Below are 24,498 nucleotides of genomic sequence, written 5' to 3'. Positions count from 1 at the left end.
ACTATGGATGAAGAAGAAAGATTCAAAATATGATAGAGCATCAGAAAAGTACTGCTTAGGCTTTAGTAGTGATGAGTCTGAAACATGAAGGGAAAGAGGAATAGCTTTAAGAACATACTTTTTTCTTGAGGTTAAGTAGAAAGAGAACATACTGGGAAGGATGACATCAATCAGACAAATGTGTAAGCCTACATGTTGTAGAGGAGGAATGAGATTCCTCTAGGAATAGATGATATTTGGGAAAATATGTGAATCTACATGAAAGAGATAGGGAATCTGAAATTAACTGGGAGTGGTGGTGTGTGCCTGTAGTCCTAGCTACTCAGGAGGCTGAGCGGGGAGGATTGCTTGACCCCAGGAGTTGGAGGCTGCAATGAGCTGTGATCGTGCCACTGCACTCCAGTCTGGGCGACTGAGCAAGAACATGTAAGAGAGAAAGAGAAAGAGAGAGATAGGGCATCCTAAGGAGAGGGAAACTGATATGGAACAACAGGAATAAAGAGGTTGTGTTGCTGTAGAAAAAGAGGTCAAGAAAGCAGTATTTCTGTTGGTCTGAACAGAAGCTAGAAAACACATAGGAGAAGACATGTTGCTTTTCCCTGCAGCACTGAAGGCTTGAGAAACATCAACAACAATAACTCCAGTTCAGAAATGTGTTGATGGAAGGATGCTCCAGCTGGCATAAATGTGGAGGCAGAGGGGAAATCTAACCTAGGGAGAAGGATTGTTGGGACGAAACATTTCCAAAGTATAAAACAGTAGCATCTTCAGCATAAACAATATCATCAGACTTAAAACAAGCAAGCAAACCATTTACCCAGCCAACCATGGTATCTGGTGGGAGATAGAGAAATAGAAATAGGAAATTGGGTCTAGGGGAAATATAAGGCCAAGAACATAGGGTGCTTGGAGATGCCTCATGTAACTAGGCAGAGCACTATTGCAAGAAGGCAGAGCCTGCACTCTTAGATGGGGCTCCAGCTCAGTTCATATGTTGTACTGCATTTGAGCACCAGGAAAATATGAAGATAAATATAAAAGCAAAGGAAGAAGTTTTTAAAATGCAGAATGAACACAAATAGGAAGAAAATAACCTAAGAAATTCCTGGGGATTGGTGATACCCTCAATGCAAATTTCTGAATTGTGCAAGAAACACCAGTGTATAAGAGTGTTGGACTTTTCAATGAAATTTGGAATTTAGTACCACAATTAATCTCCTGATCATGTTCTTTCCAACTGGGTTTAAGTTCATGAGAGTTGACGAGCAGGAACCCTGGACAACTGCATGGATTGACTGGCATCCTGGCAATCCCGTTTTGTCTCCTTCCTCCTCTTCTTTGAATGTCTGTGTCTTAGAATCTTACAGTGAATATTTGTTTGGGCATCATTCATTCCTCAGCTGACATACCTGCTACCTTTGATTAGAATATTTTTGTGTCTTTGAAAGCAGGGCCATCCTTAAGCAAAACTGTGATGTTCTTCAACTTCTGACCCCTGATCTACAGATTTGTCTATAGCTACACCCTTCTTTATCTTCTTTCCATACTTCCCCATCAAGTGTGTTGTATGTATATCTTTAAAATTTTCTTCTCTGCTCCAAACTTAAAAGACATTAGCTGTGAAGAAAAACCGAAAGCTAAACGTTTTCATGGGCCAGAAATGGAAACACTCAGTGGTAAGCTGGACTGCAGTATAGGCCTGCTGGGCTGTAGGTCCAGAAATAGACAGAGTGAGGAGGGTGACTCCTACAGGGCAATGAAAACCAAAGGGGCCCACATGTGGTGGGGCACCAGAGCCAGCATCACTGTGTAAAACCAAAGGCTAGGTGGGCCTGCCTGACCATGAAAGGAGGTTGGAACTGCTCTGATTACTGCTTGAAGCAATGGCTTTATAAAGCTGAATCTCTGTAGGGAATGGGAGGAAATAGAGCAAGCCAAGCAGCAGGATCTATTTGGCTCAGTGACTAGATCTACAATAGTCCCGTCACTCTGGGCTAGGAGCACCATATCTCCAAAGCAAGACCTGGTTCTGGATTTGTGTGCTAAAGTTCTCCCTGGGGACTGAGTGGAGGCAACTGCAAAACTTATACACAGGGAGAGGTGACCACAGAGCAAGTAAACAACCCAATCAAAACGACAACATAAACAACTCCACCCAAGAGGAGTCTACCAACCCAAATATAAATAGTTTCCATTAGGAAAACTACCACTAAAAAAGACAGTAACAAAATTATCAATCAGGAGAAGAATCCACTCCTAATGAAATACAAAACAAAACAAAATTATCAAGTGATTTAAAAATTATGTTTCAGGTCTTTAAAGGGACAAAGAAGAACAACAAGTGATTATTTGGACCTAGCAACGAAAGTTATATGTCAATGAATAATATTTTTAAAATTTCTGGGGAAATGGAAAAAACTCAAATCTCTCAAGCCTTTTTTGTATAAGTAGTTTTGACTGGCTACTTCTCATTCATTCAGTCAATCAATTTTACTTGAGATGTGTAATGTGCCAAGCGCTGTTCTAGGTGTTTGAGATGCATCAGTGAAAGACACAAAGAATCTCATGGCTCTTGAGTTTACATTCTAGCAAGGGCATGCAGTGAGCAAAAATAAATAATTAAATCATCTAGCTTTTCTAAAAGTGATAGTGCTGCGGGGGAAAAAGAAAAGAAACAGGGCAGGAGAAGTGGGGAGCTCTGGAGTGGGCGGGTTGCAAATAAAAGTCTTATTTTATTCATTTAAACAGGTTCTGCAACACTCACTAGAGCCTGTCAGGAGGGTGGGGAGGCAGAGTATCAGGAAAAAGAGCTAATGCATGCTGGGCTCAATACCTAGGTGATAGGATGATAGGTGCAGCAAATCACCATGGCACATGTTTACCTATGTAACAAATCTGCACATCCTACACTTGTACCCCTGAACTTAAAATAAAACTGAAAAAAACCCAGCTTCTAATGAACTTATATCTGATAAATGTTAAGCCTGATTTAAGTTACTATATATATATTAAAGCAAAACATTTCATTTACAAATGAATTTCATATTTTCATTCATCACGTAGGCTGCGTTTAGCCTGAATCAGTGTTGTTTTCATGTTTTTCTGCTTTTCAGTTGAGAGGAAGTTCATTGAAATAATTTTTGCTTTCAGAAGAATATGTGTGTGGCTCACTAACATGCACTTGTGTTTTTCTTAGCTCTGTAGATTCATAGCAAGGCGGGATTTGTCAGGCGAGCTACAGTGCTTGGAGCTGAAGGGAACCAATCACCACAGGACAGTGTCTTGAGAAATGGCAATCAAAGCTGGAAGTCCACCCAAGCCAGCAATCTAAGGAGACATGGTAGAGAGTGAAAGTCCACATGGAAGCCCCAGGATGGGCAGAAAACATCAAGAGATTTGGAAATGGAGAGCGTAAGTGTCAATGAAGAATTCAACTCTTCACTGTAACCAAAGGTCTGTGACACAGCCCCCAGAAGATCCTGAGAACACGTGCCCAATGTAGTCAGGCTACAGCTTGGTTTTATACATTTTAAGGTGATATAAGACATCAATCAACATATGTAAGATGTACATTGGTTCAGTCCCAATAGGCAGGACAACTCAAAGCAGGGGCTTCCAGGTCATAGGTAGATTCAAAGATTTTCTGATTGACAATTGGTTGGAAGAGTTAAGTTATTATCTAAAGACCTAGAATCAATGGATGGCAATGTCTGGGTTAAGATAAAGGGTTGTGGAGACCAGGGTTTCCATTATGCAGATAGCATCAATAGAAGGGAATAGATTGTAAATGTTAAAGAGTCTGTTCTATCAGTCTTAAGGTCTCTGTGTTGATGTTAATGCTGGTCAGCTATGCCTGAATTCCAAAAGGGAGGAAAGTATAATGAGGCATGTCTCACCCCCACTTCCCATTATGGCCTGAACTAGTTTTTATGTTAACTTTGGAATGATGTTGGCTGAGAGGAGGGGTCCATTTAGATGGTTTGGGGGCTTAAAATTTTATTTTATGTTTACAAAAACCAGAAAGAGAGAGAGAGAAATAGAGCCCACTGTGGCTGCTATTTACAGAGTCCTGTGGCCTGGGGTTTTGGTAGAGAAAGAAAGAGCTTTGCCCTGGCCTGAACATGTATATTTCCTTCTTGTTTAAAAAATAATACATAATAGTCTTTCTAATACAACTTGAAAGCAAAAATTTTTAAAAATGTCCACAAAATGGTTGTTCTTTTTTTTTTTTTTTTTTTTTTTTTTAAACAGAGTTTTGCTCTTGTTGCCCAGGCTGGAGTGCAATGGTGTGATCTTGGATCACTGAAACCTCCGCCTCCCAGATTCAAGTGCTTCTCACAGCCTCCCAAGTAGCTGGGATTACAGGCATGTGCCACCACACCTGGATAATTTTGTGTTTTTAGTAGAGATGGGATTTCTCCATGTTGGTCAGGCGGCCTTGAACTCCCGACCTCAGGTGATCCGTCCACCTTGACCTCCCAAAGTGCTGGAATTACAGGTGTGAGCCACCGTGTCTGGCCTACAAAATGACTGTTCTAAGTGTGGTCAGAAAAGATGAATTCTGCAAGGAAGGTGAATGCTGCATTTCTCTTGAGGCTGCTGCTTCTCCTGCTAGATCTTGATCAATAATACTACCTGATGGGCAAAGGTGAGGCCAGTGGAACCTACACATATTTCTAGATATGATTTGAGGAGCAGGCATTTGAATGGCATCTCTGTCCCCAAATTGCACCTCTATCACTTTGCATCTTGCCTGAAATTCCAATTCATGTAGATCAAGATATTTTCTTTAGAAAATCCACATTAAAGTGCAATTGTGTCACATAAGAATTTGTCTACAAATTAATTTGGCAAACAAGCAACAGAATCTAGAGATCAAGACATTGAACAAGAATGGGGAAAGAGAGTGGAAAAAAAGAGACAAAAGTAAAAGCAGAGAGAGCGGCCCAGAAGATGTTCTTTCCTAGGGAATTGTGATGAAGCCTTTCTGAACCCCAGGAGGATGTGGAAAATTATCCAAAGGGGGCATTCAGGCAAATCTTCCTACCTTATTTTGTTTCTGTACTGAATATTTATAGATAACCTTTTTAAAATTTGGCATCTATTTATAAATGTTATTTTATTTTGTTATTTCTAGGTTTTAAAAATATCTACTATGGAAATAAAGATAAAGTAGACCTTAGAGATCCAGGAAGGACTATTGTATACAACTTTACAACCTGCAAGAGAAGGTGCCAAGATCTTTGTTAGCATAACTTTAATTCCAGCTGGTCATAGGATGTTACATGGTTTGGAAATATTTCTGGGGGCAGATTCTGCATTCTAGTAAAAGGAAACTTACAGATGAGATAATCACTAGGGGATATGGCTGTTGGGAGGTTGGGAGCCATCAGGGAATGGGGATGATCAGTTTTTTTCTGAGGTTTTAGGCTGAAGTGCCCAGTAGCCAGTTTGGAAGACCTCAGCCTGAGGTAGAACCATGAGCCAGCAAAACATATGACTTGACCAGTCAGGAATCAATGATGGTCATTTCCTAAGGAATGATAGATGCCTTAGTGCACTTTAGATAACGCATTCTTTGGAGTTTACAAAATGGAGAAAAGCCAACTTAAGAAATTGTTTAAGTAAATATCCATAAATACTTTAAAATCATTAACTTTTTTTTTTTTTTTAAGATAAGGTCTCCCTCTGTTGCCCAGGTTGTAGTGCAGTGGTGCAATGATGGCTCACTGCAACCTCTGCTTCTCAGGCTCAAGAGATCCTCCTGCCTCAGCCTTCTGAGTAGCTGAGACTACAGGTGTGTGCCACCACGCCTGGCTAAGTTTTGTACTTTTTGTAGAGATGGAGTCTCACTATGTTGCTCAGGCTGGTCTGGAACTCTTGCGCTCAAGCAGTCAACCCACCTTGGCCTCCCAAAGTGCTGGGATTACAGACACAAGCCATAATGCCTGGCCACATATTTTTTCTCCTTTTTTATTTTTTTGAGACAGAGTTTGCCCACTCTTGTTGCCCAGGTTGGAGTGCAATGGCACGGTATTGGCTCACTGCAACCTCCACCTCCCAGGTTAAGCAATTCTCCTGCCTCAGCCTCCCACGTAGCTGGGATTGCAGGCATGCACCACCACGCCCAGCTAATTTTGTATTTTTAATGGAGACAGTGTTTTACCATGTTGGTCAGGCTGATCTCAAACTCCTGATCTTAGGTGGTCCCATCCGCCTCGGCCTCCCAATGTGATGGGATTACAGGTGTGAACCACCATGCCTGGCCTCACATTTTTTTTAAAGTAAAAATTACTACTCTTTTTTACTTTCAAATGGCATGTTTCCTTGACTTGGTCTGGTTGTTGTCCATTACCCTGATTAAAGGTGACTATGCAGGTAGAATTGGGAACTGAGCACCCAGAGTTGGTAGCTTATGGATACCTCAGCATTTATCCTCTTCCTTTTGTCTTTGTTGGGAGGAAAAGAATTTTCCTCTACTTTCTTATGTTCAATAACAGGGAGCCTGAAAATTAAACTGACAAAAGATGGACTAACAAGAAGAAAAGGCTTATTATTCAAATAATAAAAGAAGTAGCTAGCTTCATAAATAATTGAAGTTTATACATCTACCCCAGTAGGAAAAAGGGAAGTGGTAGAAAAGACTTCTATGGGAAGAACAAATAGATTTCTTTAGAAAAGAAAAATGGGTTTTAGGAGAACAAGTAGGAGATAAGAAAGTTTATGATCATGTTTGTTCATGCAGGAACTCTCTGTCTTTTTGTCTTCTTCATGCTCGTGAAACTCCTCCAGAGAGTAGATGCACTCTCAGTTTTCTTCTTGGGAGTAGACTTGCTCTAAAGAAGGAGTATATGGAAGCCACTTTTCCCACAATTTGCTGCTTTTTGTCATATGAGGGAAACTCCTAGAAAGCTTTTTTCCATGTCTGTTAAATCTCAAATATCTTCAGCTTAAAAGAATTTTCATACTAACTGTGGGGTTCTAAGTGGGTCCCCACATCCCTTTTACATTCTAGGACTAATCCCTAGAGACATTGACATTCCTTCACGTCTTAAAAATTTTTAAATGTCTTTATGTCACAGAACTTTCAGTTTTGATCATAGAAAACCTAACTCAAATAGATTTTAAGTATGAGGGAGAATTTATTGATTCACCTACCTGGAAAGTTCAAGAGTAGATGTTACCAAGCTCTCTTTCTTCAGCTAGCAGCTTTGCTTCCTTCTGTATTGGCTTTTTTCTCAGGCAAACTCCCTCTTATGGTGGGAAGATGGGAAGAAGGTCCCTCTCCCAGTTGCTTTAGGAAATGTATAGAATTAGCTTAAGTGTGCTTAAGTGAATAATAAACCCATCAATGGACCAATTACTGTGGCCAGCGGAATTCCAACTAGCTAAGCCCAGGTTATATGCCCACCCCTGGACCACACTGTGGGCTCAACCCTTTTGAACCTCACATATTGAAAGCAGGTGAAAGATGAGTCCAGAAAAAAGTTCACTTACCAGAGGAAGGTAAAACGAATTTTAGTGGCCAACACCAACAGATGCTCTTTTTTTTTTTGAGACGGAATCTTGCTCTGTCACCAGGCTAGAGTGCAGTGGTGCAATCTTGGCTTGCTGCAACCTCTGCCTCTCAGATTTAAGCGATTCTCCTGCCTCAGCCTCCCGAGTAGCTAGGACTACAGGCACGTACCACTACGCCCAGCTAATTTTTGTATTTTTAGTAGAAATGGGGTTTCACCATGTTGGCCAGGATGGTCTTGCTCTCTTGACCTTGTGATCCTCCTGCTTTGGCCTCCCAAAGTGCTGGGATTACAGGCGTGAGCCACCATGCCTGGCCCAACAGATCCTCTTTATAGTTTTTTTTTTTTTTAATGTTTGGTGTATAGTTAAATAGTGTCCTTAGGATTTATGATGAAGTTAATATTTATTGGATGTTGGAGATGCAATATGATTCAGCATGTGTGAGGATATATACCTATCTGGGAGTTTCTCCATAGCTAATGGGTAGGTATAAGAGCCTCCCAAATAAAACAGTGAATAAGACGCCACAAGATGAAAAAAAACGAGTTGAAGGAAAATAAGTTCCAGGGATGACAGCATGACGACTAGGTGACTACAGTTAAAAATACTGTTATTTTATACTTGATATTTGTTTAGAGAGTAGCTCTTAAGTGTTCTCACTACAAACAAAAAATCTATGTGAAGCAATGGACATGTTAATTAGCTTGATTGTGGTAGTCATTTCACAATGTAGACACATATCAAAACATCACATATACTGTAAATATATATATAATTTTTATTTGTCAGTTACATCTTAGTAAAACTAGGGGAAAAAAAGATGTGTTCCCTGAACATATACCCCCCCCCCAAAAAAAAACCCAAACTGAATTGAAGGAAATTATATTTGTAGTCTCTCCCAACAATAGTCTTCCTAAGTATTAATGGGTATGGTCTGAATGATGATAGTGTTACTGGAAAGGGGTCTGATCCAGACCCCAAGAGGGGCTTCTTGGATCTCTAGCAAGAAAGAATTCAGGGCAAGTCCATAGAGTAAAGTGAAAGCAAATTTATTAGGAAAGCAAAGGAATAAAAGACTAGCTACTCCATAGAGCAGCCCCAAGGGCTGCTGGTTGCCCATTTTTATGGTTATTTCTTGATGACATGCTAAACAGGGTCCTAAATTGGACCTCTAACCCAACCTCATCCTTTACCCAGGTACCCCACCACTTACCCAAAGTTGGTCAATCAGTGCTGCAGTCTGTTTGTTTTGGGTGGGGGTGGGGAAGGTTCCTTCAGTATCATCCCTAACATGGTTCGCCATAAAGACATTACCGCACCCCACCACTCACCCAAGTTAGCCTTTGGGTCGGTGGTTTCCTTGGTATTGTTGCTTCGTGTCGATACTCACCCATGGGGTCCAGCAACATTTTTCTGGTGACCATGAAGCGACAATACTAAGGAAATCCCTGACCGAAAGGCTAATTGGGTGAGTGGTGGGGTCTGGTAACAATAGAAGGGAGAAACTGAACTGGGCAGGAATTGTCAAAAGTATTGTGCCATCGGCAGGGACATATTAGGTTGCTGCAAAAGTAATTGCAGTTTTATTCCATTAAAAGTAATGGCAAAAACTGCAACTACTTTTGCACCCATCTAATACTTCATATAACCTTTATCAAAGTTGAGTCCTGGAGCCTGGTATCATGAGATCAATGAAGTGTCCTAAGTATCCATCAGTCAAACTAGTCTCTGACTTCCTCATGTTATCCTAGCAAACTCAGGGTGTTTATTAAGGAAGGTGTTAGGAGAAGTAACAAAATTAACAGGACCTTTCTGTACTACGTAAACTGGTTCTCAGTATGTGTATGTGTTGTCTTGACCTGTCACTTTCTTAAAGAGATGGTATTATTCCCCGTAGCTTTCTGCACATGGAAGGTGATTGATGAGACAAATGAATTCCTATGCTAGTAAAAAGACTCATTATTGCACTTCTCTCATGACACTGATTGACAGTCTTTCTGGACATCCCCTGATTTGAATTATAGTCAATGTTAATTGGGATGACTTATATTTTACTCTTAATATTTATTTTCTTTTCCACCTAACATACAGAAATTGTAGTTTGTCTTAAACACAAAGGGCCACTCAAAATAATAACAGCTAAATCTATTTAATGCATATTTGACTCCAGTTCAGGTCTTTATAACTTTTTCATTTCTTTCCTTTTCTTTTCTTTCTTTCTTTCTTTCTTTTTTTTTGAGATGGAGTCTCACGCTGTCGCCCAAGCTGGAGTGCAGTGGCGCGATTTTGGCTCACCGCAACCTCCGCTTCCTGGGTTCAAGCAATTCTCCCGCCTCAGCCTGCCAAGTAGCTGGGATTATAGGCCTGCACCATGATACCTGGTTATTTTTATTTTTTTTGTATTTTTTAGTAGAGATGGGGTTTCTCCATGTTGACCAGCTGGTCAACATGAATTCCTGACCTCAAGTAATCTGCCTGCCTTGGCCTCCCAAAGTGCTGGGATTACAGGTGTGAGCCACACCCAGCCACTTCTTCATTTATTTCTGATTGCCATAATATTTCTAAGCCAATACTGATTGAGACCAACTCTGTACCAGGAATGGTCCTGGGAACTATAGATGGAAAGATGATTAAGAATATGGTATTTGCTCACTGTGATAAGTCCTAATAAAGGATTCACATATGTAACCCAAATGTCTCCAACAAGTTTCTGGCTCTTGGATGAGATGACTTCAACCATTTTTCCCTATATATGTGTCAATTAATAGCATCTCTCAACTTACCTTCTCAACTTACCTCAATCTTTCTTCTCTCTGTGAATCTACAAAAATGGGAGTATGTTTCTCATATAGTTTATGTCAATAGCCTGTGCTTGCCATCCTTCTGTTTTGGCAGCTTCCATCATTGTCCCTCATTAATTATTAATAACTATCTATTGGTTTGTCCACATGGATGGTGCCTAATCTCTCTCTTGCTATACTTGGGGTGTGTACCCAGAGGAACTAACCTGTTTCCCACCTTTGGTGTTCACTCCTTTCTTTGGCTTGTTGCTAACATTCCCCCCCGCCACCCCACTCTCTGGTAGAGATTGAGACAAGGGATGAGAGTGAGGTAGAAGAGAAAAAAGATCTTCTGGCAAAATTGCTTAGGCTCATAATAATAAGTTTTTTTTTTTTTTTTTTTTACTTTTTTTCCTGATAATCTTGCTTTTTAGCTTCATAGTATATAGGCAACCAGGTGGATCAATGAGGGTGGCTTAAGTTGAAGCTCATTTGAACTCAGAACAAATGTTTCTATCTATTCAGCACTTATTCTCAAGCCCGGATTGCTGTGGCAGACTCCTCTCTGGAGTCTGGCTTATGGTGGCCCTCTTCCCAAGCCCACTGGACATGCCTATATATTTCTGAATCTTGGTTGTACATAGGTTCAAACTCATTCCCATGTAGTCCTCAGGAGTCGTGCAAATAAGTATGCTTTGATCATCTTTGCTGTTAACAAGTATCTCTAAAACCTAGTGGCTTAAATAACCATCATTTTATTATTTCTCATAGTTTCATGGGTTGATTGGGCTCAGCTGGGCAGGCCTGCTTGTCTCATTTGGAATCTCTCGTGTGGTTAGCGTCAGTTGGTGACTGGGATTAGAGTCATCAGGACTTTACTGGGATCACTGTGCCTGTTTATTCCCTAAGGAGACTCAAGACCTCTTCTGTTCTTATGGTCGCTCCATGTGGTCTCTGTGGCAGGACTTCTTATGTGGCAGCTTAGGGTTTCCAAAAGCAAGCATTCCAAGACAGAGAAAACAAAATCTGTCAGTTCTTTTAAAGGTTAGGCTAAGAAAAACTGTAGCATAACTTCTGCTGAAGTCTAGTGGTTAACTCAAGTCACAGGCCAGCCCAGATTCAATATTGGAGGCTTATGCAAGGCCATGAATACTGAGTGTCACGGTATAATGGGTGGTCATCCTTGGAGACTCACCAGCACAGTCCACCCGCTGTTTCTCAATGATGTATGTCCTTCCTCCATGCAAAATACATTTTTCTCCCTTCCAAGGCTATTAAAGTCTACTCATACCATGACGTCGGATTTGGGCTTTAAATCCAGGTTCATGTCACCTCAATCATATGTAGGCAAGCTTAAGGTTTCTTGGGTTTGGCTACTGTCACACTGAAGACTGATCAAGTAAAAAGACAAAGAATCTGCTCTGGTTAGGCAGTGATGAAAAATGGAAAAAGACATCCCATTCATGAAAGGAAAAATAGGATACATAGAGCAGTCACTGGTTCATAGCAATTCTGAAATTAAGTTGGGAAAACGTTGCAATTCTTTGATCAAAATTCAGTTCTACTCCCTAGCATGGTCATCTGTGGCTCTGGGTTCCACCACTTAGGCTTTTGTTTTCACTGTCTGAGTCATCTTTCCTTTTGCATAAGAAATGGCCTATATTTACAGCTGAGTAGCTTCCTTAGCTTTCTTTCTATCAATACAAACTTTGGGCCCAGAGACTTCTTTTCATTTTAAACTATGTTTGCATCTTTTAGTCCAAGCTGATGGTACCTTATGAGTACAGTTCTCTTAAACTGTGTGAGTGTCCTATAAACCTTACAGGGTTCACTTGATTAGACAGAAGCCACATGCACAATTGTTTTTGAGACAGACCCCGTCTACCTTGGCCTGGGAATCAGGGTGCTGTGGGACAATGTCTTAATATTCTCAGAATCTCTATTGTCTGAGTGAGAGTGTTTATGAGACATACCATTTAAGGTTCTTAGAAATCTTTCTGTGTAGATAAAAGGGTCTATGAAGACCCTTCCTAAGGGTTATCACTTCCTAAGATCTCAACAAATTGGCTATATCACTGATGCAAAATTAATCCTGGGATCATGTTTTGCTAGAAGTGTCCTGGATTTGATCTTTGCTCTGAAGTCATCTCTTCCAGGATCTTTTGCTGCCTGTAGGAGCTAGAAAACAGAAAGTGTTATTTTTGAATCCAGAAAGTTCTAAATTCTGTATATTTTCTCCTAATTTTGGTTAAAAACTGAAAAGTTACTTTTTTAGCTCATTTTGCTCCTCCTGTATGTTAACACAGGCAGCCAAAAGAAGCCAGTTGGTGCTTTCGATACAGTCATATGTGTGGGGAATTGGTTTCAGGAACACCGCGTATACCAGAATTCGAGGATGCTCAAGTGCCTTATAGAAAATGGTATAGTATTTGCATATAACTTATGCACGTCCTTCTGTATACTTTAAAACCAGATTACATAGAATACCAGATACAATGTAAATGCTATGTAAATGATTGTTGTACTGCATTTAAAAAATTTGTATTATTTTTATTGCTGTACTATTATTATTTATTTGAATATTTTCCATCCATGGTTGGTTGAATCAATGGATGAGAAACCCATGGAGGCAGAACCCATGGATATGGAGAAGCTGACTGCATTCTGACTGAAAATCTCCTAGCCAGAGCTGTCTGTTTATGACATATTCTTTCTGTCTTCCATGCTGCAGGTGATAGTTTTGCTAATTGGGCTGCATATAATTCAGGTCACGTTTTCTTCAGTTTCCAATAGCAGTTTCCTTGCTGTCCTTCAAGCCTTCACTATTTATCTCCTCAAGGAGCTTTCCAGCTTCTGCCTGCCGCTAAATTCCAAAGCCAATGCCATATGTTTTAGGTTTTTGTGATGGCAGCACCCTACTTCTATGAACCAAATTCTGTTTTGGTAATTTATTGCTGTGTAACCAACTACCTTAAAACTTAGTGAGTGCTTAAAACAGTAACCAGTTTATTAGCTCTCATTGTTCTGTAGTTGACTGGGCACAGCCATGAAGTTCTACAGGTTTAACTGGGGTCTTTCTTGTGGCTGCAGTCACATGTTGGCTGTGGTGGGGGTCACCTGGTGGCTGTTACTGGGCTCCCAGGACAACTAGGCCTCTCTCCTCCTCAATATGGCCTCTCTGTGTGGCCTTTTTAATCATGTAGCTGTCTTTCTTTCCATCTTTTCTTTTCTTTTTCTTTTCTTTCTTGCTTTCTTATTTTGAGAGAGAATCTCACTGTCACCCAGGCCCAGGCTGGAGTGCAATGGTATGATCGTGGCTCACTGCAACCTCCGCTTCCCTGGTTCAAGCAATTCTTGTGCCTCAGCCTCCCAAGTAGCTGGGATTTCAGGCACGTGCCACCACACCTGGCTGATTTTTATATTTTTAGTAGAGACGGAGTTTCACCATGTTGGCCAGGCTGGTTTCGAACCCCTGATCTCAAATGAACCTCTCACCTCGGCCTCCCAGAGTGCTGGGGTTACAGCCATGAGCCACTGTGCCTGCCCTAATTACATGGCTGTACTTCTTAAACCATAGCTCTGGGCTCCACAAATGGAATGTTCCAAGAGAGAGGAAGATGCAGCAGCCAGTCCTTTTAAAGGCTGATATTGGTGTCGGGCCACTTTGACCACATTTGACAGGAAATCTTGAGTCAGTGTAGGAGACAACCACACGAGGGCATGAATATCATGAGGCATGAAATTTGGTTTCCATCTTAGGAGACTAGTTACCACATAGTATATGTGGCTATATTTGCAATTTGAAGACAGCAGCAATGGAGAAGTATTCCTTAATTATGGACACATTCTATTAGAGGATCTGCTGCAGTTCAGCTAGGAACATACCTACATACATTCAGGTATGTTTATGGATGTCTGTGTGTGTGTGTAGACAGATACTTAAAAACTTGAAAATACATGCAGTCATTGCCTAATACCAGACAATTCACAAAACATACTTTGCTACGTGAGGTAATATGGAGGAAGATGGGAAAAACAAGAAACATTAGCCTGAAAGTGAAGGGATTCCTCATCTAAACCAAGTATTGCTACTGTATAGTAGTGTGACCTTGGACAAGTTCCGGCCTCTCTGGCTCTTAGTTTTCTTATCTTAAGAACCCTTTCCTGTTTAAAATTCTTGGACACTAATCACATGTTTTGCTCTTACTCATATTTCAAGACTGAGCTGAAATGTTACTCTGTTACTTTCTCTGTGATGTCTTCTTCCAAATCTAAATCGAATCATATCCTATGTAGAGTGACATGAAGTTCTCAGATTGATGGCCACCAAGTTAGCAAAAACGTTTTGAATATTTCACTACATCTAGAGAACAAGGGTATGTGAAATCAAACAGTAATTTGAATTATTTATCTGTGGGCTGAAAACATAGAATTTGTCATTTTTTAAGTTTCTGCTTTTCATCATGAATATAACATAGGTAAAGTTCTCTGTGTGGATGGCTGTTTCAACAGTTGTTTAAATAGATGTGATTATGGTTGTAGAGTAGCCTAACTGCTAAAACAAGCAACTCCAACATTTCAGTGGGTAAACATAATAAAAGTTAAGTTTTTGCTCATGTAATAGTTCAATATGAGCATTTGTAGACAAACAGTTCCTGGGCAGCTCTCCTGTGTTATTTCCTCACCGTTTTTTTTTTTTTTTAAATGCCATTGAGGACTTCTCCAATCAACTGGCAGGTGAGGCAAGAGAGACAGGATTGCATATGGAGGTTCTTCTGGTCCAGGTCCAGAAGTGATGTCATCTCTTCTTCCTGCATTCCATTGGCCAGAACCCAGGCATGTGACTGACTGCTCATAACTTCAAGGAAGGCTGGGAAATGTAGTTTACCTGTGTGCCCTGGAAAGACAGCAATTAGATATTGGTGAGCAGCTAGCATCCTCTGCCACAATGTCCTTTCTTCTGTTCTTCATATTTTACTCCACAAGCCTTTGACATTTATTTATCTGTATACACATTCTATTTTTCACTTTAATATTAGAAAATTTAGAAAATATAGAAAGGTAAGGAGAAAAAAAACAATAATTGTCCATAATGCTATCACTCAGTGGCTATGTGGTTATTTTTGGAATAGTTACATTTATATATATATATTTAGGATGGTTGAAATTATAATTTTATACCACTTTGTATTCCATTTTTAATCACCTGATAGTGCAAGAGAAGTACTTTTCTATGTCACCAAAACTCTCCATAAATGATGCCTAAAAAGTTTTATAAAATTCCATCACATGATAATTTACTGTGTGAGTAGAAAGAATAGAAAGGTTTCAAAAGATCTAGTGTATCAATGAATTCCTGTGTTAATGGTAAAGCAGCTCAGTGTTATTGCCTCAGGGTGGGATAAGGGGAAGGAAGCTTCTTGATAAATACTTTGTCTGATATATTGCATACTGCATTAGAAAAATAATCTTAGTTTAAAATTGATAATTTATTATCAGCTAAAATGCTGCTTGAGATTAATTTCTTCTTTTCACTCTTAGCACATTAAAACACAAAGTGATTGGCAGATTACACTCCAAAAAACAGAAGATATTAATTTCGCCATTTGAATTATTTTGCATTTTGATAGCCTTCTTGGTTTTTCTCTGTTTTCACCCCTAACTAGTCAGAGTTGTCATAAACATAGAGCTGCTTATTTTCCAGCCCATTAGAAGTAGTGTCGGACAGTAACAGGGCTTTCTGATGCTCACACGATCAGATTTATGAAGTGGAAGAAAGATATTCCAGTAACGGAGAAAATTCACTTCCAGGGAGGAAATGCCAACCAACCATATTGCTAGTTAACGTCAACACGGATCAGTAGAAAGAAATTCTCCCTGATCGTATGCAAAAGGCTGTGTCTCTTTTTGGTAAACTCTCCACATCTGTCACTTCTTCACAAATGAATCTTAGTAAAACACGTTGAAGATGAAAAAGACAATGAAGAGACACTGTATTTTTATTGTCTTTTTGTCTGTTAAACAGTCTCTTATTTCCCGAGATGCTTTAAATTTCAAAACTGACATAGCTGTGAGTTGTTGGAATAGAGAGAAAAGTCAGAGTACCGAAAATGTCAAAGTTGAATTGCTGTTCTCAAGTCTAACAGTGACTGCAGACTAGATTATGAAAATCGAGTTGAATGGGGTCTTTTTCGAGCTACAATGAGACTGTTTTAATCTCACTGATGTTTTTGCCAAAGATTTCTTCCTTGAATAATAATTAGATCCTCCTCCAAGTTGGTTTTACTTAATCCTCTACTTTGAAAATTCTACCAAAATAAGGCTGTTAAATTTTGAACTAAAAAATATAAAATTTTATTGTTGTTATCATCATAAGATTAATATATTTTCATTGTTTGAAACTGAAAAATGCAAAAAAGTAGAAAGGAGAATGAGCCATTGCTCAATCTTATTACAGAGACAACCACATTTTGGAGGTTTTTTTGTTTTGGAGTTTTCCTTTCTAAATACATATTTTACAAAAGTTGAATGTTGTAGTCATAATATATATACAATTATACATCTTAATTTGCTAACTGTTATAAGCATTTGCCATCTCATTACAGATCCCATAAATATGATTTTACTAAAATATTTTATGATTATAAAAATAAGGCAGTAGAAAATTTAGAAAATATAGAAAGGTAGGCCAGGTGTGGTGGCTCACACCTGTAATCCCAACACTTTGAGAAGCTGAGGTGGGTGGGTGGCGGTGGGGGCGGGGGGTTGTGCTGTTGCACTCCAGCCTGGGTGACAGAGCAAAATTCTGTCTCAAAAAAAAAAAAAAGAAAAAAAGAAAAAAAAGGTTAAAGAGGAGAAACTCATAATTGTCCATAATCCTATCACTCAGTAGTTATTTGGTTATTTTTGGAATATTGATATGTATATATTTTTTAAATGGTTGAAATTATAATTTATATACCACTTTGTATTCTATTTTTAATCACTTAATAGTACAAAAGAAGTACTTTCCTATGTCACCAAAACTCTTCACAAATGATGCCTAAAAAGCTTTATAAAATTCCATCACATGATAATTTACTTAATGCCTTATTATTGTCCAAATTAATGTTATAATAAATATCTTTAGGTATAAATTTTTTTTTTTTTGAAATTTTCCTTAGGAAAAATTCTTAAAAGCCCAAGGGTATGAAAACGTTAAGGTTTATGGTTCACATTTCCAGAACTGTGCCACCTGGTTGTGTTTCTACCAGCAATGAATGTGTGGGTGTCTGACACTGTCACCTGCATTTTATTATTTTTTTAAAAATCCATGCAGATGATAGTTAAGTATTAACATCAAGTTTCTCTGATCAAGCTGATTCTGAATAGTCAGTACAGTATTCTGAGGACTTTGGCTATTTGAATCCTGCACCTTCCATTCCCTGGGGTTAGAAGGAGCCTGTGTGTTCATATCTAACTTTTTTTTTTTGGAGACAGAATCTTGCTCTGTTGCCCAGACTGGAGTACAGTAATGTGATCTCGGCTCACTCCAACCTCCGCCTCCCGAGTTCAGGCAATCTTCCTGCCTCAGACTCTTGAGTAGCTGGGATTACAGGCACCCCCTAACATACCTGGCTCATTTTTTGTATGTTTTAGTAGAGATGAGGTTTCCCCATGTTGGCCAGGCTGGTCTGAGACTCCTGACCTCAGGTGATCCACCTGCCTTGGCCTCCCAAAGTGCTGGGATTATAGGCATGAGCCACCATGCCCAGCCCATGTCTATCTTTTGATAAAGATTTTTGAGTGGTAGAACCCTCTGCTAGATTCCAGGGAAATAAAGACAAATAAGCTATGGTCACTGGACTTAAGGCAGAGTTTTTGAACTGATGTGCATAGGCATAAGGTTGTGCTAAGATACTGAGCTTCTTGGCCTTTGGAGCACCTAGGTGGGGCCTAAGGTGACTAGAATGACTGGGCTGTTCGTTTCTGTCAGACAGTGAGTGGACTTTGTTGTTTACTCCAGAGAGTCATAGAAATATTATCATTCTCTACGCGGGCCCTGATGTGACGAAGGTAGGAAACACTGCCTCCTGGTCGTCTTCTAGGTCTTTGTCTTCCTCAGAACCACAGACTCATGGGCAAGAACAAATACTTTGTGAGTCAACTAGTCTTTCTTCATTGCCTCCAACACACACACACACACACACACACACACACACACACACGCTGCTGATGGTGGTGAGGACATAATCACATTCTCTATGACCTATAGTATAACCTGGTAAAATGCAATATTCCTTACTATGGGCTGAATTAAGCTCTTTGAAAGGCTGCAGGGCTACCTTGGGTAAGATTAAAGACATTATATTTTAGTTGTAATGATTTGTGGTATTTCAGAATCTCCCTAATTGGGAAGGAACATGGTGAATTGCATTTTTCAGAGAGCAGAGTAAATAACTCCTCAGTTCTCTAACCAGGTTCTGTACAACTTAAAAGACAGGTGGAGGCCAAAATATCACTCTTACTGATGGAGAACGTCTGTTCTCTGTGGGTATCTCAATCCCAGTAGGAGAAAGGAGATTCCAGGGTAGGAGAAAAGAAAGCTGATGTAAGCATGCCCAGTTTATTATTCTCAGATTTACTCATCAGCTAAATCACTTCTGTGTACCAGAGATGGAAAGAGTACAGAGACAGAGAAAAGCAAGAGTAGACTGCAGCAGACTTCCACCTCCTTGGAAAGAAACATCAGGAATGGAAGAATCATTTCCTGCCAACAATATGTTAGAGCAGAAGGTACAAACTGGGAGATTTAAATAGGTAACCGTGGGCCAGACCACAGACACACTGAAAATGAAGGCAGTAGAGACTCACTGTAGATACTTGAGAAGGAGCAAGATGAAGACAATTTAAGAAAAAGCATGAAACAGAAATAAATAAATTTAAAGTGATAGTTTAGAGAGCAAAGAGAGACTGGGTGTATTAGCAAAGGTAAGAGTAAAGGTAAAAGCTTAGGCATTGTTTTTGGAGGTCATTTCAAGAACAAAAAGGAAATACATATAGAGAATAGGGTTATTCTGTGTTGATCCATAGGACAGAATTATATAATCTAAAGTGGAAGCTGTGCCAATATGAGCTTTGGTCTAGTGCAGGGAAGAGCTTAGGATTAGAGCTGCTGAAATTTGTATCAGCTATTAGACAGGTTTTTCACAGAGCAGAAGTCACCACTATGAGCCAGGTCTGGTCCACTTTCATGTTTTCTTTGACTCCAGGTAGTGTTTCAAAACAGTAGAATGAGTAACACTTAAATATTTTAAAGTTATTAAAAATCTGGATTTCAAGATTCTTTTGAAAAATGGGAAAATCTAGCAGCACTGGGCCCATTTGCTGGAAAATAACAATTGAATAGAGCTGTGTAGGGGTGGCCTGATGTAGAAAGACATGTTTTATCGTTTGCCACAGTCTTCACCGCTCCTTATTGCCTGGTACTTTTACTTTTTTCATTACCTGCCTAATCCCTATAGGAATTCAAATTTTCACCCCTTGTTTTATAGGAAGTCCCTCCACTGACAGGGAAGATGAATTCAGCGACTCTTGACTCACAGCTTCTCTGACTCTATTACCTTTGGCCATTTTATCTAACTTTATCTCATCTTAAATATGACCATGTTTCTTTTGTGATGTGCTGTTTTTATTACATATGTTTTATTCTAGTAATAGTTCTTCTTGCTTGGGAACAACCATGTGAGGTTTTTATCAGGTAATAAATGCAAAATGGCCAACGGAATCTTCAGACAGGACTAATCCCAGGCCAAATGGGACATGGTCAAATTTGTTGGAGCGATTGTTTCTCTGACTCAGCACTCATCTCACTGGGAAGGAAGGGTCCTTTGAGTACTTAGGAGTCTTGTTACTCCAGCTTGTCCTCGTTAGTCACTACTTAACATGACCTCACAGCACCCTGCATGGCTCCTGGTTGGTCTATTGAACTGCATGTCTTAATTAATGAGACATGATTCCAAAGCTATTGCAGATGAATATATTACCCAGAGTCAGCCAAGGAAATCTGATCCACAAGAGAGTAGGTAAGTCATGTGATTCTAGAGAAGCTAGGAAAAGATGCAGAGGATGGTGAGGAGACAGGAGCAATGGAGGGGGGCACAGAGGGCCAAGGAGATGGTGGTAGGGAAGGGGAGGGACTGGTAGGGGTAGGACAGAACAAAGCGTGAGTGCTTTGCAGAATGGGTGCAGGATGAATTTTGTCAACTAGGGATTCCGATCACTGTTATCACCTTTATACAAAGTTTGTACTAGACTGGAGATGGGTTACTTTTGTGTTTGCCTCATCTTGTTGACTGAAGATGGCTTGTATCTCATTTCTTTATGGTGATTGACAGCCAATAAAACAGAAGAAACTTTGCTATTATGTTATAGCGATAAGGGACCTTAGATGCCATAAAGAATGTGTATGTTAATAATAATAACATCACTACACAATATATGCAGTGCTTTACTTCATGGGGTGAAAGTTAGGCTTATGAATGTAGCTGCATCTCTGGGAAATGTTCCAGAAATGGAATAGGATATGCATCCTTGGGTATCACCAAATTACAGCCTATGATCAGCTCCAAGGCTCATACTACAATAAAGCATGGTTTTCTTCTATGACATAGATATCATCAAATATTAGAGACATATGCCACACCTGTTTCCATTCAACAATTTATAGCAACTAGCAAACAACATTTAACTAAATATAAATCCTCAAATATAATAATTGATCATTTTGCAATATGTTGCATTTTACCAAGTGCTTCCATGTAAACCACTGTTTGAACCCTTGTAAGACTGATTCTGGACCCTTCAGTCGTGGGTTGCCTGGTCCTGCCACTGCACTTCACTGCCTTTCTGCTGCTCTCAGCAGTTCTTGGGTTTTGCTAAGATGCATTTCTTGTAAACTCTTTAATAAAACAAATCATCATAAAATGGATTGTGAATTCCCAAAAGAACAATGTTATAATTGAGGGTTGCTTTCTTGACTTAGAACATGAAATCTCATAACGAATAACAAAGATTTATTACCAATATTTCTTTTTAAAAGATAATAAAATTAAGTTCCATAAAGAGGAAAGGAATGTCTATACATGTTGATTATGCAATGGCTCAAATATATTGTGAAGTTTATATAAAACCCAGAAAAACTCTACCTCTACCGTATTATAAATATGACTCATTTAAAGTGAATATGCTTGCTAGAATATGTTCTGTTAAATATGCAAGATAGACCTACACATTTTAATGTAACAGTGATTTAATTCAACAATGATAAAGTTTCAGGTTTTATATTGTAACTAACCTTTAAGAAACTACTACTTGGGTAGTTTTAGTTTATGTCAAAGATGAATATCTACAATTATCTAAAACGTTTACTTTTTTCATATACTTCACCCAAAATAACAAGTTAGATGCATGAGCAGATATGAAAATCCACCAGTCTTGTAATGAGACACAAAAGAAAGCAACTTGCAAAAATACGAAATGTAAAAGAATGCCCTCTTCTCACTATACTTTTTTATTTTGGAAAATAGCCATTTTCATGAACATATATTATTTCTATTCTTATATAATAATTATTAATATTCTAAACCAATCAATATTTTAAAAAAACAGTTAAAATATAACCATCAGTAAAATATTTAGTGATCATTTTCTTGTCATTTTAGACTTCAAAAAACCTTTGGGTTATTGTTTTTATCATCTGAGTTTTTAAAAAGTTGGGCAAAACAGAAGATTGATGCTTCTGTGGTAGGTTCTCTGGGAAGCAAAGTTTGAAATGGAGTTTCACATAGAGGATGCTTTCTAGGGAATGGCCTTGGGAAGGAGGGAGGCAGGGAGAGAAGCCAGCTGATCTGAGAGCTATTTGGCACACCCCACAGGGAGCTCTGGGGTGGGAAGGGCCCATCAGAGTTGTGTTGCACGGGGCGGCATTAGGGTCGCCAGATAAGATGCTGCACATTTGAATTTCAGATTCAAAATTTGAATGAGGTTTACTTATAGTAAAAATAATTTATCATTTATGTGAAATTCTAATTTAATTCGGCTTCCTTTTTTTTTTTTTTTTTTGAGATGGAGTCTCGTTCTGTAGCCCAGGCTGGAGTGCAGTGGCATGATCCGGGCTGACTGCAACCTCCGCCTCCCAGGTCCTGGTTCAAGCAATTTTCCTGCCTCAGCCTCCTGAGTAGCTGGGATTACATGTATGTGGCACCATGCCCAGCTAATTTTTGTAATTTTAGTAGAGACGGGGTTTCACCCTGTTGGCCAGTCTGGTCTTGAACTCCTGACCTCGTGATCTGCACGCCTTGGCCTCCCAAAGTGCTGGGATTACAGTCGTGAGCCACCATGCCCAGCCTGCATTCTGTATTTTTATATGATAAATATGGCCAGGACTTTATATCCTCACCTTAACCAGTTTTTGGCTGTGGGTCACCCCAGAAATTATGTGACCCTGGGGGCATCATTGCTCTCCACTACTGAAGTAACCCTTACAAAGGCTGAGAGCTGAGGGTGTCTGCTGACAACACTCCCTGCAGCTGCGGCAGTGAGCCTTCCTTGAGGGGCGTCTGAGCAGCCCCACTTCATGTCCATCACATCATCCTTTTGCTGTTGTTTTTAGTAAGTTTCTCTAGCAACTAGAAATATTAAACAATCATTTAATTAACCTTATTACTAATATTAAAGTACAGAATTTTTTTTTCAAAACTAGTCTCTGTAATATTCAAATACTAGATACATAAATACATACATAAAACAGCCGTTGTCCAATCCCCATTGTTGTGTCTGTCAGGGACTGTTTATTGGTAAGGACTAGGAGGATCATAAACTTGAGCTTGTCTAAGATATTCTTAGTTTATGCATCTTATCCCTTTCACTGCAAAAGCATCATGGTTTGGTAAATAATTTATCTGCTCTTCCTAGCTAGAACCCTCTTAATGCTGCTCACTGCAGGTAGATGTTACCCTCAACTTCTGTAGAATGGGAAACAGAGCAGCTGAGCTTTATATCCTGTTTTATCCAGTTAAAAAAACAGCCCCCAGTAAGGACTTTGATTGGCCTCACTGAGCTAATCAGTTATGACTTGAAGAAGAAGTACCACTGTGAGTGGTCCAGCTTGGGTCAGGTTCCTGACCCTAAATGAGTGAGCTGTGATGGGTGAATGAGAGAAAGACCTGGGGGAACAAAGTTTTGAGGGATAGACATGGCCACCATGGGGACGTACTTTCTTATATTTATTTTTTACTTTGTAAAAATAATGTTTATTGTTACATTACATTATATCACCAGACATCTAGACATTTTTTTCAGCTATACTTAGAAAACCATTCTGAATAGATTAAGTTACTACCCACTAGAGCTAAAGATAAGGGAAAAATTAAAGTGGGATGTTCACAAATAATGTCTAAGTCTGTTATGGGAAGATCATTACATGAATTATATGAAACAATACATTGTAAACATTATATTTGTAAGTTACAATGTATAATTTAAAATGTACAATTGTACATTACAATGTACATTATAAATTGCACAATTACATTGTAAACAATACATGTAATTGTTACATGAAACAATACATGTAAAATTATTTGCAGTAATCAGGAAAACAGTAAGTGTTCAACATGTCACCTAATGATTATTATATTTAAAGAATTTCTGAGCTGAGTATATCTATGTATGACTCCTCCGTTCAGTATTTAAGGAGAAAAATCTGGACCTACTTCTGATATCTGAGCAGGGGAGATTCCCAAAGAGAGGTCCACTACAAATTAATTCAGTGTGATGTGCAGTATTGCTTGTTATTTGCTCAAAATTTCTCTTTCAAATTTTAGATGCTACCCCTTCATTAAAATAGTTCAGGGTTTGGATGGTTATATTCACCTTATCTACACTGCTTATGATTTTAAAGCCTTAGAAAATATTCTTTCTCATTCTTTATTTTGCCAGATGGTACAATTCTTATCTTTTTAGATTTTCATCTGGCAGCAGCTTCGTCATTTAAAATGATTTTCCTGGATTGTATCCAATTCCTTTATATGGCTTGTACATCAGAGTTTGGTGTAATTTTGATATTTTCTATTTTGTTACCAATGGTGTAATGTTGGCATTTTTTAGATGAAATTGTTTTATCCAATTCAAGGAATAGTCAATATTAACTTCACTGTCT

At 39.1% G+C, this 24,498-nt stretch overlaps 1 protein-coding gene across 1 annotated transcript in view; it reads left to right on the top strand.

Moving 5' to 3' along the window:
- The first annotated feature begins 12,656 nt into the window (after positions 1-12,656).
- ADAM23 (ADAM metallopeptidase domain 23) overlaps positions 12,657-24,498 on the top strand; it is a 190,703-nt gene continuing 178,861 nt past the window's right edge. Inside the window, exon 1 of the mRNA XM_012446323.2 lies at positions 12,657-12,718. Coding sequence (XP_012301746.1) covers positions 12,694-12,718 — 25 coding nt within the window. The 5' untranslated portion in view covers positions 12,657-12,693. The remainder of the gene's footprint in view (positions 12,719-24,498) is intronic.

Source organism: Aotus nancymaae, unplaced genomic scaffold, assembly GCF_030222135.1.
Source record: "Aotus nancymaae isolate 86718 unplaced genomic scaffold, 86718_ANA_hifiasm-v0.15.2.pri h1tg000008l, whole genome shotgun sequence".
NCBI classification, from domain to species: domain Eukaryota; kingdom Metazoa; phylum Chordata; class Mammalia; order Primates; family Aotidae; genus Aotus; species Aotus nancymaae.
Note: the sequence above shows the minus strand (reverse complement) of the source record. Positions and strands in the feature narration are given on the sequence as shown.